Raw genomic sequence first — 24,433 nt, forward strand, 5'->3', positions numbered from 1 at the left:
ATCCATTGGCAGAACTGCACATTTCCCGTTGGCTGCTCGATGCTCCGTTTTTGACCCGGTTTTTTGCTGTCCCGAGCTTCCCTACAATATAACTCCACAATTGGCCGGGTTGCCGATGTTCAGATCGGCCTAAATATTCCACAGCGCGACGGGAAAGTACTAAAATAGCTAGTCGGTACATCCGCGCCGCCATTTTGGATATAGTCCGGAATGTCCGCTACCGCCGTCGGGAACGCTCGGTAGGCTTTCCGGTTATGATCGGAGAGTTTTCGGTCCCGCTTCGGTAATCGTGGCGCTACCGAGCGTTCCCGACGGCGGTAGCGGACATTCCCGACTATATCCAAAATGGCGGCGCGGATGTACCGACTAGCTATTTTAGTACTTTCCCGTCGCGCTGTGGAATATTTAGGCCGATCTGAACATCGGCAACCCGGCCAATTGTGGAGTTATATTGTAGGGAAGCTCGGGACAGCAAAAAACCGGGTCAAAAACGGAGCATCGAGCAGCCAACGGGAAATGTGCAGTTCTGCCAATGGATCTTTCCACGACTCTTGCAGAGGGTAATGCAATGTAAGCCCGAGTCAAGAGTCGCCACGGCTACTCAAACTTATGCTTTGAATAAAAAAACATCACATCAGTTAGCCGTGGACGACTCTGGTACACCTTTTTGCATGATAATGCCGGTGACAGAGACTCTGTCACCGGCATTATCATGCAAAAAGGTGTACCAGAGTCGTCCACGGCTACACATCAGTGTAACGTTGTTACAGCCCCCCTCCCCATGCCGATTGCAACTTGTATCTTGCAATCATATTTAAAACCAATCGACTCCGGTGTGCTACATTATTGATTTACAAGCTTTGCATGATAGTGTAGTTGATGACTAGGAACACTTTAGCGTACTCACCGTCCTGGACGAGCGCAGTTTTCTCCGCTGACTGCAGGTAACTTAACCACTCACTGTACGACGCCATGTTGAATTCCCAGTGCACTCTGGGGCTACGGGAAGCTTCTAGCGGCAGTTACCATAGCAACCGCCAGGTGAGCCCTGGGTCTTACCGAATGTCATCAGAATTATCAACTTCTCTTCGGAAATTTTCACCTTGCTTCTTGGCGGTCACCAATGCTAACCACTACACTAAAAGGTCGCACGACCCTTTAGCACGGTCAGTTAGCACTGTTACACATGTTCAAACAGGCCTTCCCATTTGGACAAAATATGATAAAAGAAATTAAAATGATTTGCTGGCATGCTGCCACCTGTTGGATCAACGTTTTCTGCTGGCGCTAGATAGATTGGCGGATTGATACATGAGTGATGATGAACGTACTAGTATATTGCTAGCATGCTAATGACCACATTGCAGCAAGGAGTTTTATATATAAAACAGCTTTCAGCTCATTCATTGCAGCAAGAGAGGATGAATGGCCGTGAATTGTGATTGGGGCACTAGAATATAGTAAAGTTAAAAATTTAGAAGTAGCAACTCAGGTTTGCAAGATCATTTTGCATAGTACTGCAGGCTCCCCCGCCACTCAGCTACATGCATTGGTTACTAGTATATCAATCCTCCCAGTATCTGCTTTGAGTTCGGTTCCCTGGCCTTGAGCTGTGGCCCAGGCATGAGCGACCTCTAGAGAAATTATTAAAAACTGCAGATGAACTTTGCCCTACCAGCTGGTCCCGTCTTGTGACAGTGAGTTTGCTGCATGCATGGATAACACCAGACATGGAAGTCGTTAACGGGAACGATCAAGAGTCGCTCCTGAAGAGCAGCGTCAATGTTGAAAGATCGACTACAGACTACAGAGTCTACAGAAGACGCTGGTTCATTCTAGCAGTTCTGTGTGTGTTGAACCTGAGCAATGGAACCGTGAGTAACCTGGACCTATATGTTACTCATAACCCTGTGATCGCGAGTAACCTTTACGTTTTACCGGCCACCGTCCCATTCCTATTCCAGGCTCCCTATTCACCATTCAATGTTAACCTCGCACGTGCACGTGTACTGATTTTTGTAGAAAGCAATAGTATATACGTAATATATTATAATTGTCATCCTGGCGTTTTATCTCAGCAGCCCCACCCTAAAACACAGTGCAGTGCAAATTATTATGGCATTAATTATTGGCCCTAAATTATTATCTTAGGTTTGCACTTTAATGTAGGCCTTATTTGTTGTGTTTGTCATATATCATAATATCCATGCCAGCCAACAATACAAGAACAAGTATACCCAAATCCAGCATCATAATTTTTTCTTGAATTACACTGGTGTCATAATGATTAAATTTTTCCATCTCAAATTTGTTGCCATAAGGCAGTTATGTGATAGTCACAGGGAGATTGATGTGCCTATAACCCCCTTGGTCAGCATAAAATGTGTTTGTCTTGATGTTGCAGATCTGGCTGAGTTTTGCCCCCATCGCGGACCAGACAGCAGAGTTCTATAACGTGTCTCTGACCACGGTGAACTGGCTGTCTCTGGTGTACATGATCGCTTCCATCCCCCTGGGTCTGCTGGCAACCTGGCTCCTCGATACTCTGGGACTGAGAGCAGGGGTATGTTCTGTTTGTAGTGCTCTTTTATTGTGAATTTTTGACCAATCACCAGTTGTGTCAAGATCAAACTGATAAGTATAATATTACATAAATTACAGCATAAGCCATGTACTGGACGTTTTCTTCTGTTTCTTCCGATGACTTCAGATCATCCTGGCAGCATGCCTGAATCTGATTGGTCCTGGTTTGAGGGTGGTGAGTGCCATCCCAATGGACATGTCCGACTCTGTACGCTTTCCCTTGGTGCTGATTGGTCAGACTGTCGCTGCTGTCGCTCAGCCGTTCATCATAGAGTCTCCCGCCAAGGTGGCTGCTGTGTGGTTTGCACAAAACGAGAGGGCCACTGCCAACATGATTGGCTCCATGTGTAAGTATCAACTGTGTGTTGGAACATGTTGCCTTGTTGTTTTTTATTCCCACTTACATTTTTGGGGTTTGAGTTTTTTTTGTGTCAGTTTGTGCAGACAGAGTAGGTTGGCAACATGTATGTGGGGGAAGGTTGACAGATACAATGACAGGATGTCCAAAGGTCATACACAGGAAATTGGGTGAACTTGAGTGTCTGAGGAAAACCCAAAGTACTCACCAGAAGTCTGAAATCTCTAATTTCTTGTTTAAATTGAGTGAAAGTTAGGAAACTCATTTAGCTCATTTAAAACTGGTGAGTCAAATTGGACACATTAGAAGTCTTCAGCAATATACATGTAGACTGTATGTCATATGTCACTTTGTTTTGTCCATTTTTCCCCAGCGAATCCTCTTGGTCTGCTGCTGGCTAACATCCTCTCCCCGGCTCTGATTACCACAGACAAGCACGCTGCCAATGATTTTGTACTATTGGTATGGGAGATATGTTTCCTTACTTCTTACTTATTTGTTTAAGTGAGCATTAGACAGGTAACATTCCTGTGCTTTAGAAATCAAAGAAAATTTCAGTCCAGAAGAATAAAACAAGATGCAAATTTTGCATGGAGAAAAACAATTTTCCTAGACTCTCTGTAATGACTTCTAATAATGGCAAGATTGCTTTTGTTACTGTCAGTGCTGTATCCAGTCTTTGAATTTGATTATACTGCTGTATGCCTGGGGTCCCTGAAACAGCATGTTTTATGGATGACTTGGTTCCTATTATCTGATCTTTTCAGCTGTCTGTATATTGTGCCCTCCCATTGTTGGGTTTGCTGATGGCCTTGTTTGGAGTGTGCAGTAGTGAGCCGCCCTCCCCACCAACTGCCAGTGCAGCAGCAGAGTCGGAGTCGTTCTTCCAGGGACTTAAAAAGGTGCTGACACTGTGGAGTAATGCTACATAACTCACTGTCTTTATCGTATGCCTACCAACATAGTACTACTAAGTAACCATGTTCAACTGTATGTTTGTCCACTTGTGTTTGAACAAACAATTTATTAACTTAAGTAAAAATTCAGAACTGTAGTATGTGAGTCATACCATGAATTACCTGGGAGTTACCTTTAGACAAAAGTCTTTATGCTAAATCAGCAGTTCTACAACTACAAGGTGTACCAAACCTATGGTGCAGAACTAATGCCATGTAACATTTAAGACACTGTTAGTTCTTTTGGTTGTAATAACAGCAGTAAGATTGCTAGCACAGTACACCAAAAGTATACATGTAGTTGCTAAGGCACGTAACTGTAGGACGTCTTAACACACCATTTTGTGTGATGTTCCCCTGCAGCTTGCCAGGAACCGTCAGTACTGGGTGTTGTGTGTGGTGTTTGGATCTGGGCTGGGCCTGTTCAGCACCCTGACTACTATCCTGGAGCAGGTGCTCTGTCCCAGGGGATATGACGATGTAAGTGTGAGACAGTGAAGTCTCTGTTGCCTGGGTACCATCCTTCATAGTTACCGCTGGCTCTCATTTTTGTCTGAGAAGCAAAAAAGATGGCTCGGGCATCTTTAAATACTTGGAAGATGGTACCCAGGGTCAGCTCTTTGGGAACAAATGTTGAAAGTGTGAAGTGCATTCCCTCATAATCTCTGTCCCCCCAAGTTATACCATAATCATAACATCGAAACATAGTTCGCAGTGTGAAGTATGAAAAATACTTTCAAAAGTTGTCTGTCACTGTCTTTGAGTGTAAGCATTTTGAATGGATTTTTTTGTGAAACATCTTGGCTAAGGTGTATTGTTTGGGAGTTAGAAATGTTGTTGAATATACATATGTCATGTATAACTTCTGAAGGTGTGCTTTTTTCTGTATTTAAGTCCTGTCCTTGTTTTTCAGAGTATATCTGGCCTGTGTGCAGCACTAATGATCATCTGTGGGGTGGTTGGTGCTGGTGTGGCGGGGGTCTTTGTTGACAAGACTAAAATGTTCCAAGAAGTAGTTAAAGTCTCATACGCCATGGCAGGGATTGGGTTTGTTATACTTGCTGTGGTAAGTATGGCTTTATCCTACAAGTCTTTGAGTCCTTTTACAAGTCAAGCATTCAGACTGTTACCTTGAGCCAAGCAAACACACAGAGCCTCTATACTCAGCGGTACATAACAAGGAAACATTTGCCTGACATTTGAGGCCTTTCAGCTCATTTGAAACTTTTTAGATGCTGTACCAGAAGTATACAATGATTTGAGATCTCATGTACATTGTACTGTCTGAGCACAACAAAGCGTCCAATGCATTTCCCCTCACTCACACCAGCTCTCCAGGTACAGGAACCTAGATGCAGTCATGGTGGTTTCGTCAGGGATTTTTGGCTTCTTTGGTTTCGCCCTGTATCCCATCAGCCTGGAGCTGGCCGTGGAGGTCTCCTACCCTGTTGCCGAGGCAACCAGTGCTGGGCTGCTGGTGGTTTCTGGGTAGGGAGACTTCAGGTTGCTACTGTAAATCAACTGTTAATAACCTTGTCCCTGAAATACATGTAACTCAATAGCCTCTACCACGCTTGGGGATGCAGCTGGAAAGAGTAGAAATTCCCATTATCCAAATAGACAGATGATATGCCAGGGGAGTTGATCTGTGTAAGAGAACTGTTTGCCACTTTGGGAGCAGAATTCTTCTTGCTGTCAGTATAGCAGTATGACACGGGTGTTTTATCCTTGCAGTCAAATCCAGGGTATCATACTGGTGTTCCTGGCCCAGGCACTGGCCCTGCCGCTGTCTGCTGGTGATGCGCCTTATGCCAACTGTGGGACAAACGGTGACATTGTGCCTCAGGACAACACAGGTCTGTTCTAGAGTATAAAATAACTTATTCATCTCATTCAACTCTGAAGTTACTTACTACTATACTCTACATGTATATGCAACTTTTAATATTGTAAATGCATTTTACTCTTGGTTTGATTTTCTTTTGTAGTGTCCTTTTAATGTGAAATCATGACACTGCAAAATATACATTTGGTATTTCTACTGTTCTACAGAATTGTTTTGACCACGACCTGCAAGCACTGCAGAAACCTCATTCATACTGGCCACTAATGTTTTCTCCCTTGCTCCCCCTAGTGACCATGCTGGTGTTTGCAGGGATCAGCTGTGTAGCTGCAGTGGTGCAGATCATTTTCCTCCACCCGGAGTACAAGAGACTCAAGGCAGAGAGGGAAGAGGCAGAAGCTAACAAAGCTCCCACTTATAATGGAGTCACTATTTAAGATTAGTTAGACCTCCTTTATGTTGCACATTCCACTACTGTTCGAATCCGGTTAGTATCCGGTTATACATCAGAACACAATTGTATGCTTGTCAACATAAGTTTTGCTCCCCATTGCTCAGTGATCATTACAGATGTGCAAAGATCTTTTAAAAATTCACCACAGTAAAGCTTATATAATTTAAAGATTGTAGTATTTTAGGATGTTGGAAAGTTGGTTAGCCAGCGAGGCCTTTTTTGTGTTAGTCCATGGTCAGTTGCGCCAGATATTCTATATGCATCTTCAATTGCGGTATTGTAGCTCTTCAGCCTTAGGTTGCCAGCCTATCTACAGACTGGTAAAGGTAACTCTGGTCTGAGACCTAAAGGTCAGCCACATCTGGCTATCACCCTGACCTAACATGACTGCCACATATTCAGATTCGCAGCTATAATTGATAATGATTGACAGATTGATTGATTGGATTTGAGACCACTGGTTGGTTCAATCAGAAGAATGCAGTAATTGATATGCATGTATAATGATGTAAATATACCTCAAGAACACTGAAGTTTTAACTCAGGGTTTTTACAAAAGCTGTACATAGAAGACATTTTTGTATTACCAAAGATGTCCAATTAAGGAAAATAACTGGCAGGCAGGACAATATGGAGAATTGTGGTCCAACCAAGATAAAGAAAGTGATGTTTGTACTGTTTTGAATGTTGATTGTAATTTATAATGTAAATTATGTACAGTAATGCTCACATGTAATATACTAGACTTGAATTGCAATACACATTTTGTAATTTTACAAATATGGTGTAAATTAAGATCAATGACAGTTGATCGAGGTTCTTTTTTTTCCAGTAGCAGAGACATATATAAAACATATGTAAGGAAAACCTATTCTACCTTTAAAAACTATATTGTGCATGTACAATATAAGGTTAAGCTGTCCTGAAAGGCCCCCTTTTCACTAGATGGTGGCTGTTGAGCTACGAAAATTTGATTTGTGTGACCTTCCTTTTATCATTAGAATAAGGTGCATGATGTAAAAATATGATTTAACATACAACAAAAACACACACAACTTAATACAATTCGTTCTTCGTCAATGAAATTCGTTCCGCGACCGGTCTAATTTTTGGTCACTAGTTGGTGGAACCTGTAGTGGAAAGGGGTGTAAGCAAACAGTGACGGATGCCCTGTTCTGTACCCGTAGGTCAGTGACCGGGCAGTCATCCTTGAGGACCCATTCCAATCATATCCATTTCCTGATGAAAGGTTACTATCCACGTCGTTCCATTGTTACCGTTCAACATAAACAGATATAAAAGATTAAGCATGGCGCCTATGCCTTATCCTGTGACGTTAGTTTTGACGAAATAACGTAAAAGAAAATATTTGTTGCATATTCCGAGTGTTGAAAACTGTTATATAACGTTGAAGTTCTAGATTTTTACGAACTTGTTTCCAGCTGCAGCTGATAACTACAGTAAAGAACGGTTGTATCATCGTGATAATATAACATTGTAATGCAATTTGATGCAGGCGTCTAATACACTCATTACTATGACACATTTCTATGATGCATATGCTGTAAACCTTGTAATCATATTAATCCTCCATAACGGGGAATAAGTGAGCAAGACGTATGTTATTCCGTGTTATTACTAGCACACTTTGGTATTTTTGTGCGTTTTGTTGTTAAAATCCGTAAACACGAGTCTTTGATGTGGCGCCACCATTTCCCTTGAAAACACCGGCACAAACAACATGTCATTTGTTGTACGCATAGATAAGAAACTTTCCTCTACATCCGTCCACTTATCAGACGGTTCCAACAAAGACAGGCACTAATGGAAGTTAGACAATTCGACTTTTGAAAAAGAGGTAAAATTTTTCCCATGATTTTCTTTTTCAATAGTGTTTTATTTTGTTGGTATTCTACAACAACTTTGTGGAAAACACATTTTCGCGTCTCCGAGGCCAGCGATTCAGTTTGAAATAAATATCAAGCACCCTTTCTTGGAAATGGAATATTCCAGTCCCAAAGTCATGGGTTACAGGGCAGGTTTGCCACACCATTTACCAAGAAACTCCCAACCCAGTGAACACGACCACTAAAGAAAGACTCAGGGTACCAACAGGACACATCAGTAAGCGTGAAGATGGCCCTAGGACGGACTTGTGTCACTTTGGTGTTACTTTTGGTCGTGACAACATCAAAGGCGATGCCACGGGTACTTTTGGCTTTATTTCTAAGAATTAGAAGATATTCTTTGTTATCTTTTTTTAAAGATCTTTTATGTATACGGACATTTATCCTATGCTACTTACTTTACGCCGAACTTGATGCTTTTTTCCCAAAAGTTGAAAGAGCAATGGGACTTCGCCACGGTTCAGTCCAAGCACAGTGGGTAAATAAGTGTGTTCTATTACTTGTGGAGGTTTGACACTTGAGGCTAACGACTGTAGCTGACCCATACACGGGCCGCCGTTTTAACGCCCTCACAGCGAGCTGGGGATCGAACCCCTGCCCTCTAGGATGTACAGCATCCGTTGATTCGTACGTTCCCTCTAGAGACATAAGTTAAGGTACTTTTCAATGGTTGATACATAAGTAAAAGTACTCTTCAAAACTTTACCTACAAATGTAAAGTTACGTCGTCGTCGTACGATTTTGATGCCGTTGAGTTTGCAAGAAGGCTGTGATCTTTAAGCCCCGGTCACACTGGCCGAACTTTGCTGGAGCGTTCCTTGAACGGTGAATAAAATTCATCACCGCTCGAAACCGTTCACCACCGTTAACAGAAGTTGGCCCCCGTTAAAGCAACGCCGTGTACGCCCGGCCACCATTGATGTTTCTGGAGGGGCCCACCTACCGCTCGGAAAGTTTTGAGCTGCTAAAAATATTGCGAGCGGTGAGGAGGGGGCAATTTTCCGCCCCGGCAAAGTTCACCCCCGCTCCACCAACGCCCAGTCAAAGTTTGGCATCGCTAGACGCAAGATCGCGGACGCTTGGGTCCGATAGGCCAACGCAGAAATCTTGAATGCTGGACCACCGCTGCTTCGCCATCGTTGCCCGGGCGGCGATTAAACGTTGCACAAACTTCGCTGGAGCGGTTGCAAGCGTTTTACGAGCGGACACGGGGTTGCTGGAAAGGTGTCAGGCGTTGAAGCAGCGATCCATGTCGGCAATGCACTTTGGTTTGGCGTTGGTATAGAGGTGTCGGAGCAGGACCAGAATTTGGTTGCTATAAATACGGTGAGAAATGGACCAGGAGCTCATTTGGAATGCCGCTAAACGCATGCGGAGAACGCCGCTATACCAACGCTCGCGATTCCGCTAAACCAACGCTCTCTACCGCCAAACCAACGCTAAAGCAACGCCGGCTTCAGCGGTGCACCGCTAAGCCAACGCCCGTGTTTTAATTTTTCCCCCCACATTTTGGGCGCGGTGACGAGCGTTGTCGAAATTCTGCCCCCGTCCCTACCGTTAAAGGAACGCTCCAGCAAAGTTCGGCCAGTGTGACCGGGGCTTTTCATCAGGCTGTGATCCTCACATCAGGCTGGAGACTGGCGTCTTCAGGCGGGAGCGACGTGACGCGTTGTAAGGCTTCCCCTGTTAGAGTCCGATGGTGACCACTAGAGGGCGCTAAAGTAGTGCCCGAATTTGCTCGTTTATGTACAAGTGTACTAAACAGACATGCGTGGTGCTCTTATAGTAATGTTTCCGTATGTTTTCGTTTTTATCTTTCATAGCGTCTTCACCATTACAACGTGGACGGAATACATAAATGTTTGTGTTCTGAAAACAACGATGTAGCTATTTTTGGAATTGAACAATGCTTTTTGATATCCAACTCAAGAGCAACTGTTCTCGCGTTCTTCCTAAATTTTGTTTTCCCGGGCAAATCAAGTTTCCGAATACTGTCCTTCCCCATTTTGAAAGATATCAATCTCTTGAAGGCGGACATAGTATATATTAATGCTTTCATCCAGCGAAAAGTCTTTTATCATTCTTCTTTTGATGTTTAGTTATCAACATCTGAACACGCGTATAATCATACCAACATCTTCAGAACAAAGCATTAGGTAAGATTATAGAAATGATGTCCTTATCTAATTATTGATCCACCAAATGAACCCTTTGATCTAGAGAGTAGACAATGTTTTCTTTCCGTTACCTCCAAATTGATATCAATAGTTTTATTCACCTATGTAGCCGGATGCACAGCTACAGAGTACGTACACATCGATCGGTATTACATAGTTGCATACGCAAAAGCGTACCTGAGTCGTGGGGCTCTTCGATACACATCTTGAATACACATGAAGGGAATATCACTCTCATTGTTGTATAAAGTTCAGCCCACAATAAAATGGCAGTCGTGTTGTATTGACGTTGCTGCAGTTCAACAATACCATCTCTAGTATATGTGAAGTTGATGAATAAAAGCGTAACAGTACGTCACTGTTTTCCGCACAGAAGGACGGCCTGTGTGTGCTCCCGTATGTCCTCAGAGGGGTTACACCGACCGACTACCAAGAGGACGAAACGGGAGGTAAGCACCACTCTTACAGCGCGGTCACATTCGTCATAGGTCGTCTTACGATTGTACATGTGGTGTCGTAGAATTCATTTGGCAGTACAGCCGGAAAAGGAACTAAGGCAGCCGTTTACGTAATAAGACCGCTTGACCGACGTGATCGGACCCACACACACCAATTGCACAAAATTTGAAAACAACGGAATGCGAAAATCAATGGCATTGATAAACACATGTATGAATAAGGGGCTGTCACTGCCTACACATATATTGTAAGTAAAGATGCAGATTGTAGTTAAAATTCATTCGAATAAGATGCAGATTGATGAAATAATTTCTTTTGATTTCCTTTCTGGCAACTTTCATCACTATGCGATGTCATCTGAGATTTTGTCTCCCTTTTTCAGAAAACATATGTTCTACTCCGAAATACCGTCTGTTTGGCGATCTCTGTGTCAGGTTACATCTATTTGGAAGCTATTCAAAACTTGTTGAAATGGATTTTACAACAGCAACGAAGTATTGCGAGATACAGAACGCAAGTCTCGCAACCATGATAGATCTTTCCAACCCGAATGTCATGAAGGCGGCAGAGGAGTTCATTAAAGAGTAATCTACTTTTTATGTTCTCTTATTTCTAAACAATAACCATCGATCTATTGTTTCATTTCAAAATGAAGATCATATTTTTAACACCTTTTGGTTGTTTACTCAAATTTACAACTGACCACAACGGAGGGGGGAACGAAACAGATGATAACTACTAAATCACATTTACAGGTCCACCATTGTTGTGCGTATGTGTTGACATGTGACATTGTACAAATATAGAACAATATCTATTAAAAATACGACGATTGTCAAAAGCGCATTCTCTTCCCATACCACATGATATTTTGTAATGTAGATCAGCCTCATAGTATGTTTGTTGTCGCATAACAGTAGATACCATATATGTTGTACCTTGTCTATTTGTTGTGCAAAAATATTTATTCTTCTTCTCCTTAACTTTACAGGGAAGGGGCGATTCGTGAATTGTTGGTAAGTTCCCAGCATAGGAAACACACACTTATTTAAACTTCGAATACATGTCCAAAGTTTTTCATCCCTGAGTTGTTAGGGATAGAATACCCCATCACTAAAGTACTATGTCATTGGTGTATTGGAAAATGGCACCTGTCTCCCGACTTAAGTTCTTCTTAAGTTTATTCCCAAGCCCACAGTTGACTTTACTAGATATATTCTGTTAAATCGTTATATATTCACAATAGTCGTTTGGTTGTCAAGATTTATCACATTTGTGGAAGGATTGCATAACAGGTGACTATCACCTTTTTAAGATGTCAATCCTGAAACTAGACTGCCAGATTTGAACCTATCACACAGGGGAGGGATCCTAATTTCACGTGGCTCACCTTAAACACAGCACATGACTTAACGTCCTACCCGAGAGGACGTCCCTAACCGACGTTAGGTACTAATTTGCACCTGCGTCGAGTAGTGATTTAACAGGTGTATTTCCAAACAGCAAAACATTGTGGCCTGCCAGAACTTAGGATCCTAACTAAAAGGCCACCTTTAAAGACAGTAGCCTTCATATCAGTAATCTCTCCTTTCATCTTTATCTTTCAGATGGCGGATCACGATAGCTGTGTGTTTCTGAACCCTGACGCACCCTGGGGACTGCAGTTCACTGCATGTCCCTGTAACGAGAAACGCAACAAGATGATCTTCTGCAAGCTTCCGTGTGGCCATGCGCACGAGGCTACAGGCCACAACGACACTCACTAGCGGCGGAAAGCGATTCTGCAGTTAATGGTCAAGGGCTGGGAATGAAATTGAAGTTTCGCAGTGCCTACAGAAAGGAATGAAAATTAAAAGCATATTAGAGGGAAAAAGATTTAAGTAGATGTAGAGCTTAGCGACAGTGCCCAGATCTACAGGGCGGAGATACATTTGTGCTGTAAAAGGAAAGATTAGACCTGTTTTGGACGTTTTGCTAGACTTTCATGCCTAACCATGGATAGGCCAGGGTACTCAAGGAAATATTAAAGCCCACAAGAATAGAAAGCCCGACAAGATACCGAAAAATGATTTCAAAGACGTCTAAGACAGGCCTATCCTCTGCTTGGAGAGTACACATTTAAGCGACGCAGGTGATACTGGATTATTGTAGTAGTGTGTGTAACGGTGGCCAACTGTGATCGTACTTCGACGAACGTAAGGAAGTAGAGATCAAGTTAGTAGAGATAAAATCTAAGATGATGCCACTGTCTAGCCGCCTTGAATGTGCAGGCTTGGATTCGGAAGCTATGTGAAAATATAGCGTGGACCAATAAAAAACGAAAATAAGAATTTGTCTCAGAATTCATTTTAAGATATGCGTTATCGAAGCCGTCCATACAAATTTGAATGTTGATTAACAAATGTTTAATGAAGAAAAAGAATAAAGGGCAAAGAGAAGAGAAAGAAGAAAAAGTGAGAGAAAAGACAAGAATGAAAGGAACACGAGTGGGTAAAAACACAATATTTCTACTTTGTGTGGTGACGATGAAAGGATAGAGATCGGCCGATAATAATGTTAACGTTGTGATATCCAACAACCCCTTTGGTAGGTTTTGCTAAATAGCGAACTATATATCAGTAGTTCGCCAAGTGGTTTGATAATACTTAGGTCATGAAATCTTGCTGTTATGTCCATTTCATCAGGTTTGAGTCGCCATTAGCCATTATCAAAAATACTACAGCTGCTGTCATAACCTTTAAAACTCGATAACAAACATAGAGCCAGCTTTCACGAAATCGTTCGTGTGTGTACATTTGTGTGTGTGTGTGTGTGTGTGTGTGTGTGTGTGTGTGTGTGTGTGTGTGTGTGTGTGTGTGTGTGTGTGTGTGTGTGTGTGTGTGTGTGTGTGTGTGTGTGTGTGTAATTCTGGGTAATTTTACCGTGAGCACACATACATATACAACTGGGCACGTGGGGTCGTGCGGCGTAGTGGCAACGTGCTCGACTCGGAACCAAGAGTGTCATGCATGTCAGGGTTCGAGTCCTGACATGCAACCAATCATGTGCCCTTGTGTAAGGCACTTTACACAACTTTCCTCACTTAACTCAAGAGCAAATGAGTATTGTCTGTCCTGTATTCGTCCCCTGCGTTGGTGGCGGCATAAAATAAGTTGATATAACTTGAGTGTGCTGTCACCATGTCCAGTCATGAAATGTTGGAATATTAAAAAAATGTACAATGCTGCGTAGCCTTAATTAGATACAACATTTAAGACGCAGAGATATACTGTTTTTATTGTTTTCTTTATTTCCTGACCGTCAATTGTTAGGCCGATTACATTAATGTTGGCAGGACATATCATCCCTCGCTATCGGCCTCATCACATTTTCTCCAAGCCTGCACAGTCAATGCGGCTAGACAGTGGCTAGTCTCTACAACATTGTGATTCTTACTTCTCGTGGCGCTCATCAGAGCACGATCACAACTGGCCACCGTTCCACAGACTACCGTCAATACTCCTCGCGTTACATCATGTTTTTATCCGACGCCTACGTGTATTGAGTTTCTGTCCTGTACATCCGGGCACTATCGATAACATCTTCTGTATCTATCATAGCCTGCCTCACAACGTAATTGGGATAATCGGTAGCTGAAGTACGAAACGAATACCCCATATGTCTCAAGCATCTTCAAATTAGATGGTAGCCGTAATCGTCTATAAACAGGTGTTACAATGTAGGTGTTTAGCGTACAAAAAGTTCAAAGAACGGTCACAGTTCCACATTTGTAGCTGTGTCCTAATTTATGAGCAGAATGTCATTTACTTCTAACATCGGGACAGTTATGCCTAGTCATGGTGAAACAGGCTATAGCGATATGATAAGATGCATTAGAAGCTTAACTCGATTTTCCATATGTAGGCTCCAGATGTAGTTGAGCATGGGCCGACCTATGTCACAATTAGCGCGGGACACGTGCAGATGTACACCTTGTTTATATTTTTTTGGCATATCCCGGAGCACAAAATCCACTGGCCCGACTCTTGATTGTATGCCCTCGTCACGCACGAGTTATCGTCCATCTAAGAGACAGAAAGAATTAAGACTCCCTTTCCACCAGGCGGCGATCCCGGGGCCACCATTGAGCAACAAAATTGAAAATGTGTGACCCTTGATATGAGTGCTTGGATTCTAATGAACGATGCTTTAATACACAAGAACATGCATGTACACGAAAATGAAAAATACGCGTATCTATCAAATTTGTTAAGCGATCAATCTATCAATCTTTTGGTCTCTCAGCGGTTTACGGTCTTTGTGTTGATATTTTTAAAGGGAGTGTAAACATCCTGATAGTGCTGACAGATGGCGTATTCAGCACCATGGACAGATACTGATTGTATGGAGCATATTTATATTATTATATTATGACCTTTAATCGATGCCAAAATACTCATGATTTTTTAGTATTTCTTTGTTAAGCAATTAATTTCCTCTTGTGGGTTTGTGCGTCTGATAAACCAATCCTTCAATTACGGGCTACGCAAACGTTTAAAAGTGCACATTCAGGGTAATACCACCTACAAAAAATAAAGGTGACGCATAGATTCTGACATATCAATGTAACTAGTGTTGCTATGAGAATGCATGGTTGTAGGTACGTATATTGGCAAAGGGTTTATTCAGACATTTGTTTCTAGTGTTTCAGTAATACCCAGTTTATTGTCTTGAGCAGGGCAGGCCCTTTGGAATTGGCATTGCCTAGCTGTTTGTCCTTTAATATAAGCGACCCAGTAAAATAAAATATTTAGGACAAATTCAGACAAAGTAATACTTTAAAACCAACTTACGATCAACTCGCGTCTCCCCTCGTACCTGGAAGAACAGGAAACCGGTGGTAAATTGTGGTAATTCGGTTAATGTCATCATTTTATTTATACACTTGAACAATACATTCATCTGTCACAAATGACACCATAAACCAAAACAAGAGTGGTGTTAAAAGAACACCGCGGCGACGTCGTGATTAGTATGAAGGGAATGATGAGAGGTAAAACGTGAAGAGACGTACTTGTGTAAGGCGATTTGGGTAACCTTCTGGGCATTTGGATACAACAGGTCTACCAACTCTACCGCAGTTGCGTTGACACTTTCGCAGTCCGCTTTCGCCGATGCGAACGGTACCTCGACATGATTATGATAGCTTCCGGGAGTCACGAAGCGGAAACAGTCATTGCCAAACAATGAGTAGAGCGGGGGACAATCATGCCCTGCAAAAGGATGGACCACATTTGTCTGTTTTATGCTTTGGTTGTCGGTCTGATGTAGAGGGAGGGGAACTGTTGGCGTTATCACGATTAGGTTACGGTATATTTTTGTCACCGACCCCAAGTCTTTTCAACTCCCTTTTTAAACATCCTGGGCCCAACCCAGCCACTAAAGAGCCCGGCAGCCCCCGGGGGGGGGGGGTTCAATGGGGCCACGTCCGATAGTGAAGAAAAAAAAACAGCCCACAAACTACCTCTTGCTATCGTGCTCGGAGCATAACCCAGATTGAAATATTTTGTGTCATGATGTCTGCATCCTAGCTCTGGTTCGCGGTACAACAAATATCATCAGAAGTAAACTCACCTGTGTTGTCCGGTTCCACCACGTCTGGCAGGCCAAAGCTGTGCATAATGACGTACGGCTCGACACACCACTGTGGGTAGAAGTTTCGCAGTTACGGCAGGGTCACATTCGTCGTATCGTACGAAATTTCTCTTTACTTAAATGTATCATCAACACCTGAAGAGAGCAAAGTTACAAATTTAAAAAGCGTGCCAAGTTTAGGCACACTGTCTAGCGCAGCACATCCGCGAAAACGTCTCACAGCGTTTGCCGCTTGTAATGCGTACAGTGTGAAGGGCTGATAAACAGTATGAATGAATTAATTCTCCAAGTATGGTCTTTAAATGATTGCTTTTAGAATTCATTCGTCAAAACCTGACGACTCTTTGACAACTATCGATGTAGCGTGGTGAATTCTGGTGCGTGAAAAGCGTGCTATGTTAGGGCACCTCCCGTTACATGGGTTCTCCAAAAACATCGATGTACATTGAAATTGATGCACATTTCACATATTACCCGGTGAGACAGCCTCGTTTTACACATTCAGGACATCCCCACGACTTTGCTCACAACTACTCCCAACTGCTTAATAGCGCAAAATGGGGATCATTATGATCACCGGTGGCACGGCGCGCTACTGACATAGCAGGTGGAAGCTAGGGTCTAAAAAAATTTCAGAAGAGAACCTTAACTAGGAATCAGCAATAGGCCAAAATTCACAAAAGAGCAAAGCACTCTGGCCAATGCTGAAAAAAGTACATGTGCATGATTTACAGATTTCACCAAACTTCTTGCGAAAAATTCAAATCAACAGTCAAATAGAGGAGGATCCAAGAAAATAACAAACAAGGCTTACAAGCCATGTCGACCTCCTACTTTACTTCCTTACTTCACTTACATCTTTCTGCCTATGCCTGGTTACGTCGCAGACATGTAGGGTACCGGTAGACGACCTGCTATCTCGATATCACTACAGAAAAAAGTTTAAGATACCCAATTATGTTCGAAAGGACAAAAAGATAAATTACCAGTGGCTTAGATGTTCCCAGCGGACTCAGAGTCAACAACAGAACACAAATAACCACAGTCCACGTCCTTTTCGGCGCCATCTGGAGTGAGTCGTTAGGGTAGTCTGACTGTGATCTTGTTCTGTTTGGATTTGACTCCCCTTTCGTCCAAGAGACCCTGTGACTGTGACTGAGTTGGGGCCTGACGTGGCAAACTTCTGTTGTTTCGCGCCCACGGGCTGAACCATTACCCCTCTGGGAAGGGATCTGGAAAAATCACTCGCACCCCATCATAAGCAGCCATTAGTCTTTTAATGAAAAAAAGTATGCTACAATATTGTAATACTTTGCCAGGGAAGGGATACACAGAGAAAATGTTCCAAACGCCCTTAGGAGTCCACATTTTCATCTTTACCTCCCTGCTGCTTGGTACTGGCTTGGAACGGATACGAGAAGAAGAAAAAAGCTATTTTAGGACACATGGAGGGTCTATCGCTCCGATCTAAGTTTGGGTGAGACACACACCTGCGTAAGGTTAACACGCATCATTTGTCATTGTCTGTCGCCACTGGCTCTCTATTTAGAACAAAACAACCACATTTTTATGGAAACGACAACACGTAGAAATAATTAGACAGGGTGAGATGGCTATCTAGCTTTCTTGTGCTTTCTGCGGTTCCTTCTTCTTGAGTCTTAAAGGAAAAAACTTACGGAGCTTGGACTTCAGACTATATTGCCATGTGGTAGAACCAAAAAAACAATGTTGTTTACAGCCGCGACTAGTTCAGTCACCTCAATTCATCACGTTGTGTCCAAAACAGCGATTCTGTCTATTTAAGAGGAATATCTACAAGCATTCTGAAGAAATTACTCTGAGGACATAATTCGTGTTTCAGAGGAAAATTGTGTCATTATAAGATTTCCTATGCTTCAGTCGCAGTAACGCGTCGTGTCAAAGTTATAAAGCCCGCCATTGTGTACAACAATAGAGATCACAGGGAATTACAATAGTTATCTCGCCTTTATGGTGAGGTAACAACACCCGTAAGTTTATATATCAAGGAAACTATCACTGTGTGTACGGATATTGGGCGGAGCGCACATTCATCAGTCTGTCATCTCTATGTGTAAAATAAATACTTAGAGGATCAAACGTCGCATTGTCGAGTGTGGGGAACTTGCTACTAGTATATGAATCAGAAGTCCGTACTGTAACCGTACATAAAAACGAGGATTCAAACATCGGACGGTCAACAGCAGGTAACCATGGCCCCTGGGTCATCGTACGGACATCTAGGTCCTAAGGAGTGTCGCAAAACTTGAAAACCAAAACGTTTTGATGTTATCTGTAACGATAACCCGATTTATTTCTCGTGTGATTTTGGAGTCATAAGAATCACATCAAAGGAGCCGAATTTAGCCTCAAAACCAAACAATTTATGGTATCCGCAATGATAACCAATTTGTCTTATGTATAACATGTGCATTTGCAGTCTTCAAATACTGGACTAGATATTCACAGACAGATATTATGTCATGTTTGATTTGGCCCGAACCAAAACATCCTGTCACAAACGACGCTCTTTTTCATCCTTTTTTCACTGCGTTCCAAGATTCTGTTATCAATAAATTTTGTAATACAATACTGCTGCGGATGTCTTGTTGTAATGTATATCAAACTTGCTATCAGTGTGCGACGCATTTTACGACAATAGCCTCAACACGTAATGGCGGATACACGACTGGACAATTATTCTTTTTATCTTAGCGATTTGCAGGCTTTTCTTAAATGACATGATGCCAGTACTCGCCCCTGTCTAGTTTCTGAATGACATGCCTTCAGCGTTAGAAAAACGGGTGACCCTGTTCTCCGTGCTGAATGAAACACCAGGGTTCAAAATATCCACTCACGCGCGCCGCGCAAGTCTGTGAGAGACTTATCAGTTACTGGCGCGCAAGTTTAAATTTTGTTCCATACTATGGAACAAATCAAACTTTAAAAAGAATTCCGAGATCTCATACCTCCATGAAATATGGGCTTAATATGTAAATGTAAATTTCTTCTTTAATTATGCAAATTACCTCTGCATTAACATGATATATGCATCATGATGTATGTTAACTTTTGATTAAGTTACAGATGTCCCAAGTATGACATTCCCATCATTCACCATTAAGAAATCATAGAATTTTTGCATAAATTATGCAAATTAGGTCATCATTTGCATAATTAGTATCTGTTGATGTTCTGCCTGCCATAGGTTACATACATTACATGTATGAAAGTAGTATAATGTAAAACACTGTAATTATAGAATTTCCTCATTAATTATGCAAATAATGTCCTCATTTGCATAATTTGCATTTAATCATGTACATCTCTCTCTCTCAGCTACCTACACACCAAAAATTATGAAAATATGTTGTTCCTATCTGGACTTTTTGGCTTTTAAACATTTCGCCAGAAAGTGCCCTGCAGTTCCAGAACAAGCTGCTAGGGGGACCAAACTCACACCACTTATTTCTGACAGGAAAAGCAATCTGTCACCAAAACATCAAGACCATAGCATGTTCAGGACAAAAGATACAAAACCGAAAGTTCTGCTGCAGTACCAAGGTCATCCACCAGGAGGCCCATATTTGACCTTGACGTTTATCTTCCTAAGACTTACCAACATACCAAATATCATCATAATCCATAAAGGCGTTCTGAAGTTATGCTGACCACAAAGTTGCGGAAACACACACACACACAGACAGACAGACAGACACACACACACACACAGACATACATACATACATACAGACAGACACACACACCAAAAACAATACCTCCATTTTTCATGGAGGTAAAAAGTTTACAGCGGCCCAGCTTACGGCTTCTGAAGTACACTGTCCTACCTCAGCTAGCATGTGAGCGATAACTTATCATATGGCCTGGCTTATGGTTTGCCTTCTAAAATAAACGGCAACCTGAAATATTGAAGGGCAAACTAGCTTTTGGCTTAGTATTTCGAATCCAGGTCACCAACAAAACTGGTGTCCCTGGCACGCCAACAATACTTCTACCCTGTCCTTAGTGTTGAATATACCACACCCACAAGACGTCTGGCCCTGTTCTTAGTGCTGAATGTCACACCCACAAGACGTCTGGTCCTAATGTCACCCCAACAAGACGTCTGACCCTGTCCTTAGTGCTGAATGTCACACCCACAAGACGTCTGACCCTGTCCTTAGTGCTAAATGACACACCCACAAGACGCCTGGTCCTGTCCTAAGTGCTGAATGTCACACCCACAAGACTAGTGTACCCGTCCTTAGTGCTGAATGACACATCAACAAGATGTAAAGTGGATTGTCATAGGGACATGTTCAGCATGTCTTTTCTGATGTTATATGTGCTAGCTAACAGAAATTCTTATATTAATATGATACTAACTTCTTCAAGGTTATAATTTAGGTAAAACATTATAGAAGCTACCATTGCTTATTGTTCATTTGAGATGAAACATCAGCATTTGTTCATGCACACCTTACAATTCTAGTGGTGAATTGATTCAACTAACGTTTTGTACACATGATGATAAATTATACATATACAAACAGTAGGGTCAATTATTCATATACAAACGGTAGGGTCAACAGCTCTGTTGCATCAGATATTGATCAAGCTCCTAAGCTTCCTAGGGCGTGGTGGAGACTTTCTCTCACCATTCCTGTCAATTAACGATTCAACCAATCATAGCATGGTTATTAGCGATTTGACCAATGAGAGAGTTGCTACACGCCCATCAGATATTTCAGCAAACATGTGTCTCTACAGTTTGAGGGTAGGTGGGTAGGACTCTTGGATTGGTCTATTAGATTGAAAGGGAAGTTGTAAAGGCTTCACATTCACATCTTTGCTTTTTTTGTTACTTTTACTTGATGCACCCCTTGTAATTACCAACATGGTGCAGTCCAAAGGGCAACAGATTGGAGTTTGATACATATTGAGCCTTCAAGAGGAAATCGGTACAGAAGGTGTAGTGATAAGCTAGAACACACGTATGGTCCGAATGGCGATGGCAGGGAAGTTAGTGTTTGCTTTGGGGGTTTTGTTGGCCGTTGGTGCAAGGGATGTAACTGGAGCTGTGGTAAGTCTATTGCTGTTGTTTTACTTTTAGATTTCTTTCCATACTTTACTACTTTTGATAAATGTGATGTTCGTAACATATTTGTGCTACTTGTAGACAGCTTCCACCAGACTAGTACATGTAAGTAGTAACAACGAGGGGTAAAAAATAGTATAATTTGGCCAAATGTGGAGAATAATTTTCCACCATAGAGTTCATTTGCCCGCGCAGGGCTAATGTTACCCTTATTGCGACTGTCATATTACTACCTGTGGTGAATTCAGTTCTGCGTGTGTTAAGAACTGAAGGTGTGGAAAAACGTCAACAGGATTTCGTTTTGTTTTGGGTCTTGTGGAGTTGTCAACTGTATTTACATGTTTAAACATTCTAAACGCCTGAATTCATTTTAACAAAGGTACTGGAGGTAGGGTTGACCAGTACAAACTGTCTCTCATTTGATATTTTGACAAGTTGCTTTTCTTTCTCGATCAACTCTGGAGCCAGGAACCGACTAAATTATGGACGATAAACTGTCCGCCATAATTAGGAAAAAGTAATGAATCCTTTGTTTTAAGCATGCAATACAACATAAGAACATGCATCTAACATATCATGCATTATCATATTTGAAATGCTGACAAAATTGTAAAACTCCCTCCGCAGGTCAGGACTCCGACGTGTATCTTCCCGTACGTTCTCAATGATGACAGGCCCGCCCTGCAGCCTTACGACCCGGACATTTCGGCCAGTGAGTCAGCAGTTTCTTTTTGCTCCTTTTGTCGTCAGATAAATGCATTTAAGACTATTTTCATTTACTTTTAAATATTTGAATGGTACCAGTGAAGTCGACGAATTCCTGGGAAACATGACGGGCTGGATCGAATGGGGCACTGCAAACTGTGCGGTTTTCTTCTTTTTATGGGTGGAAATTTGATATGATCTTTCCCGTCTCATCCCTTTCGTTCTTTCAAATGTTGGTCATATTTTTCCAGATTATGATTGCCCCGCGAACTACCTCAAGTTTGGAGATGACTGTTTTCTTCCGGTTACGTTCGGACGGCTGTACGAACCGGTCGTTCCCGTCCCTTTTACTACTGCCAAGTACACCTGCCAGCGGCTGATGGCAGACGCCACGACGCTTCTGGACCTGCGGGACCCGGATGTCCTCCAGGCAGTCGTGGAAATTCTCAAAGGCTCAATACGGTACAGCGGTCCTTTGGAACGTTCCTCTTATACGAATATTGACCATCTCGCCATATAGAACGTTGTGAATTAAAAGAAAACAACAAATCTTTTATTTTCAGAAAAACATGTATAACATGAAATCGCAGATTACAAGTGTTTTGGGTTTTCGTGAATGTATTGGAACTGTGGAGGAGATTGTATCAGTACTGAAGTATGACGTAACTCAATCTAACACACAGTCCACCTAATTCCTCCGCGTACCGCCCAACCGACCTCCTCGTCAACCACTAGTAACCACTAATATTCACTCACTTTCTCTGTGTATGCTTGTCTCTTCTATAGACAAGCATACACACAAACCCACAAACAAAAACCCACCGATAACAAAACCTTCGTTCTCGGAGTAAACATTAATCAGCTTCATGATAACGTTATATGTACTCTAACTCATCCGCCAGTATTCCTTTTTCAGAGTTCCAGACTACGCACTGAAGGACTTGCTGGTACGTCCGTACATAATATAAAGTGTATACTACAAATCTAACATGAATTCGGATATAATATAAAGTTATGTGACCTATATTAAAAAAATTAGAGTCAAATGCATCTTGATGCATCGAATCTCATTGATCATTTCCGATACTTTCCTTCAAAATCAGTTAGTGGTACAGTCACTTCCACTTCCAGTTATTTCCAATGTCTCATTCGTAGAAACAGGTTTAAACTGTTTAGTCAGTAGCGTTAGTCTATCAAGAAACTTCACAACAGTTGATTGACACTTATTATATGTTATCAATCATCTTTCAATGTCTCACGCAACGTCACGTCCTGTATTCTGCCCACCAGATGTACGAGGATAGCTGTGTGGAGCTGAGCACAAGTCAGGTGTGGGGGGAGCAGCTCTGCGTCAGGCTGTGCACCACGTACCAGCACAAGATGGTCATCTGCCGTCGTCCTGCCGACCCGAAGTAGCTGCCTGTAGGGAGGATCCATCTGAAGATCTTGAGTAGCCAAGGGCGGGCTGTTTTAGCCGGGCGCGGTCATTTCATTGTAGCTCATCGTATAATCATGATGTCGTACAATTTTCAGGGAGGTTGTGACAGAACCAACCACGGGCTAGAATCTTCTGTAACAAGACAGCTCACGATTTTTCTAGACACACGCATGACTAACCCAAGATTGTAACATTAGAAACGCATGATTATGTTTGGTCAAAGTTAACGAAAATTCTTTAGTAATGCCACTATCTAGACGCCTTAAAGGCTTGACTGACTAGAAGTCAATAGACCGTGAAAGAAGTACAGTATCATGGTGATGAGTGCAACCGCCGATCCGGCTCGGTACAATAAAAATGCTCATTTAACAATTAATTTTGCATTGGATTCGTTCATTTGTTTCATTTCATATATGGGCCCACAGCCTTGAACTGATTTGCCACATAATGGTTCACTGACCCAAGTCACTCCCGCATATCACGGCAGTGTAGCACTGACTTTGAAAGGCATACCTGTGTTTATTTATCTTTCTGATGATCCAATGTTTCCTCAACGTAGAACTAGGCATTAAGTTCACGTTATTTTCGCTTTATTGGCTATATATAACGCGTTAAATCTGAACCGCGTCGATGATTGCTTAACGGTAACTAAGAAGGAGGCACTACTACAGTTTCCAACTCCTTCTCATGTATAACAAATCATAGCAAGGTGCGTCGATAGCCCGCGATACTTTCACCCTGCCTATACATGTAACGTTACACGCAGTACATCTGCTTGACGTTCCACTGCAAATGAGCTATCG

The 24,433-nt window shown here is 42.3% G+C and overlaps 5 protein-coding genes across 7 annotated transcripts in view; 3 read left to right on the forward strand and 2 right to left on the reverse strand.

The window, feature by feature from the left end:
* Positions 1 to 1,025, reverse strand: part of LOC109475652 (protein DPCD-like) — an 8,965-nt gene extending 7,940 nt beyond the window's left edge. The window contains exon 1 of one of the 2 annotated variants that reach the window (XM_019776405.1): positions 908 to 1,025. In XM_019776405.1, the coding sequence (XP_019631964.1) occupies positions 908 to 974 (67 nt within the window). In that variant the 5' untranslated portion in view covers positions 975 to 1,025. The remainder of the gene's footprint in view (positions 1 to 907) is intronic. The other variant, XM_019776403.1, reaches the window with a different exon arrangement.
* The window catches only part of LOC109475651 (major facilitator superfamily domain-containing protein 7-like), an 8,370-nt gene extending 1,947 nt beyond the window's left edge, over positions 1 to 6,423 (forward strand). Inside the window, exons 1-10 of one of the 2 annotated variants that reach the window (XM_019776399.1) lie at positions 1,668 to 1,874; positions 2,405 to 2,563; positions 2,711 to 2,930; positions 3,315 to 3,403; positions 3,709 to 3,843; positions 4,261 to 4,377; positions 4,811 to 4,963; positions 5,228 to 5,385; positions 5,632 to 5,753; positions 6,032 to 6,423. In XM_019776399.1, coding sequence (XP_019631958.1) covers positions 1,731 to 1,874; positions 2,405 to 2,563; positions 2,711 to 2,930; positions 3,315 to 3,403; positions 3,709 to 3,843; positions 4,261 to 4,377; positions 4,811 to 4,963; positions 5,228 to 5,385; positions 5,632 to 5,753; positions 6,032 to 6,177 — 1,443 coding nt within the window. In that variant the 5' untranslated portion in view covers positions 1,668 to 1,730 and the 3' untranslated portion in view covers positions 6,178 to 6,423. Of the gene's footprint in view, positions 1 to 1,667; positions 1,875 to 2,404; positions 2,564 to 2,710; positions 2,931 to 3,314; positions 3,404 to 3,708; positions 3,844 to 4,260; positions 4,378 to 4,810; positions 4,964 to 5,227; positions 5,386 to 5,631; positions 5,754 to 6,031 lie in introns of those variants that run through there. The other variant, XM_019776400.1, reaches the window with a different exon arrangement.
* Positions 6,424 to 8,190: 1,767 nt separating this feature from the next.
* Positions 8,191 to 13,067, forward strand: LOC109475662. The gene is made up of 5 exons (XM_019776419.1): positions 8,191 to 8,402; positions 10,652 to 10,727; positions 11,120 to 11,321; positions 11,729 to 11,753; positions 12,345 to 13,067. The coding sequence occupies exons 1-5, from the start codon at positions 8,331 to 8,333 to the stop codon at positions 12,501 to 12,503; spliced, it is 534 nt and encodes a 177-aa protein (XP_019631978.1). The 5' UTR covers positions 8,191 to 8,330; the 3' UTR covers positions 12,504 to 13,067.
* Positions 13,068 to 14,003: 936 nt separating this feature from the next.
* Positions 14,004 to 17,569, reverse strand: LOC109475665. The gene is made up of 5 exons (XM_019776422.1): positions 17,358 to 17,569; positions 16,351 to 16,420; positions 15,791 to 15,989; positions 15,570 to 15,594; positions 14,004 to 14,801 (listed from the first exon to the last, which is right to left on the reverse strand). Exons 1-5 carry the CDS (start codon positions 17,436 to 17,438, stop codon positions 14,670 to 14,672), a joined length of 507 nt encoding a protein of 168 aa, XP_019631981.1. The 5' UTR covers positions 17,439 to 17,569; the 3' UTR covers positions 14,004 to 14,669.
* A 3,719-nt stretch (positions 17,570 to 21,288) lies between these two features.
* Positions 21,289 to 23,967, forward strand: LOC109475664. Its single transcript, XM_019776421.1, has 5 exons — positions 21,289 to 21,472; positions 22,115 to 22,199; positions 22,444 to 22,654; positions 23,109 to 23,139; positions 23,483 to 23,967. The coding sequence occupies exons 1-5, from the start codon at positions 21,386 to 21,388 to the stop codon at positions 23,606 to 23,608; spliced, it is 540 nt and encodes a 179-aa protein (XP_019631980.1). The 5' UTR covers positions 21,289 to 21,385; the 3' UTR covers positions 23,609 to 23,967.
* The last annotated feature ends 466 nt before the right edge of the window (positions 23,968 to 24,433 follow it).

The sequence above is a fragment of the Branchiostoma belcheri genome, unplaced genomic scaffold (assembly GCF_001625305.1).
Source record: "Branchiostoma belcheri isolate BF01 breed outbred unplaced genomic scaffold, Haploidv18h27 scaffold34, whole genome shotgun sequence".
In the NCBI taxonomy this organism is placed as follows: domain Eukaryota; kingdom Metazoa; phylum Chordata; class Leptocardii; order Amphioxiformes; family Branchiostomatidae; genus Branchiostoma; species Branchiostoma belcheri.

Coding starts and splice junctions, on each gene's coding strand:
- LOC109475662 (XM_019776419.1), top strand. CDS start 8,331: ATGGCCCTAGGACGGACTTGTGTCACTTTGGTGTTACTTTTGGTCGTG. Junction 8,403..10,651: donor CATCAAAGGCGATGCCACGG/GTACTTTTGGCT, acceptor TTTTCCGCACAG/AAGGACGGCCTGTGTGTGCT. Junction 11,754..12,344: donor GGGCGATTCGTGAATTGTTG/GTAAGTTCCCAG, acceptor TTTATCTTTCAG/ATGGCGGATCACGATAGCTG.
- LOC109475665 (XM_019776422.1), bottom strand. CDS start 17,438: ATGGCGCCGAAAAGGACGTGGACTGTGGTTATTTGTGTTCTGTTGTTG. Junction 16,421..17,357: donor TGGGAACATCTAAGCCACTG/GTAATTTATCTT, acceptor TTCTACCCACAG/TGGTGTGTCGAGCCGTACGT. Junction 15,990..16,350: donor GGTGGAACCGGACAACACAG/GTGAGTTTACTT, acceptor ATCCTTTTGCAG/GGCATGATTGTCCCCCGCTC.
- LOC109475664 (XM_019776421.1), top strand. CDS start 21,386: ATGGTCCGAATGGCGATGGCAGGGAAGTTAGTGTTTGCTTTGGGGGTT. Junction 21,473..22,114: donor GGGATGTAACTGGAGCTGTG/GTAAGTCTATTG, acceptor CTCCCTCCGCAG/GTCAGGACTCCGACGTGTAT. Junction 23,140..23,482: donor ACGCACTGAAGGACTTGCTG/GTACGTCCGTAC, acceptor TCTGCCCACCAG/ATGTACGAGGATAGCTGTGT.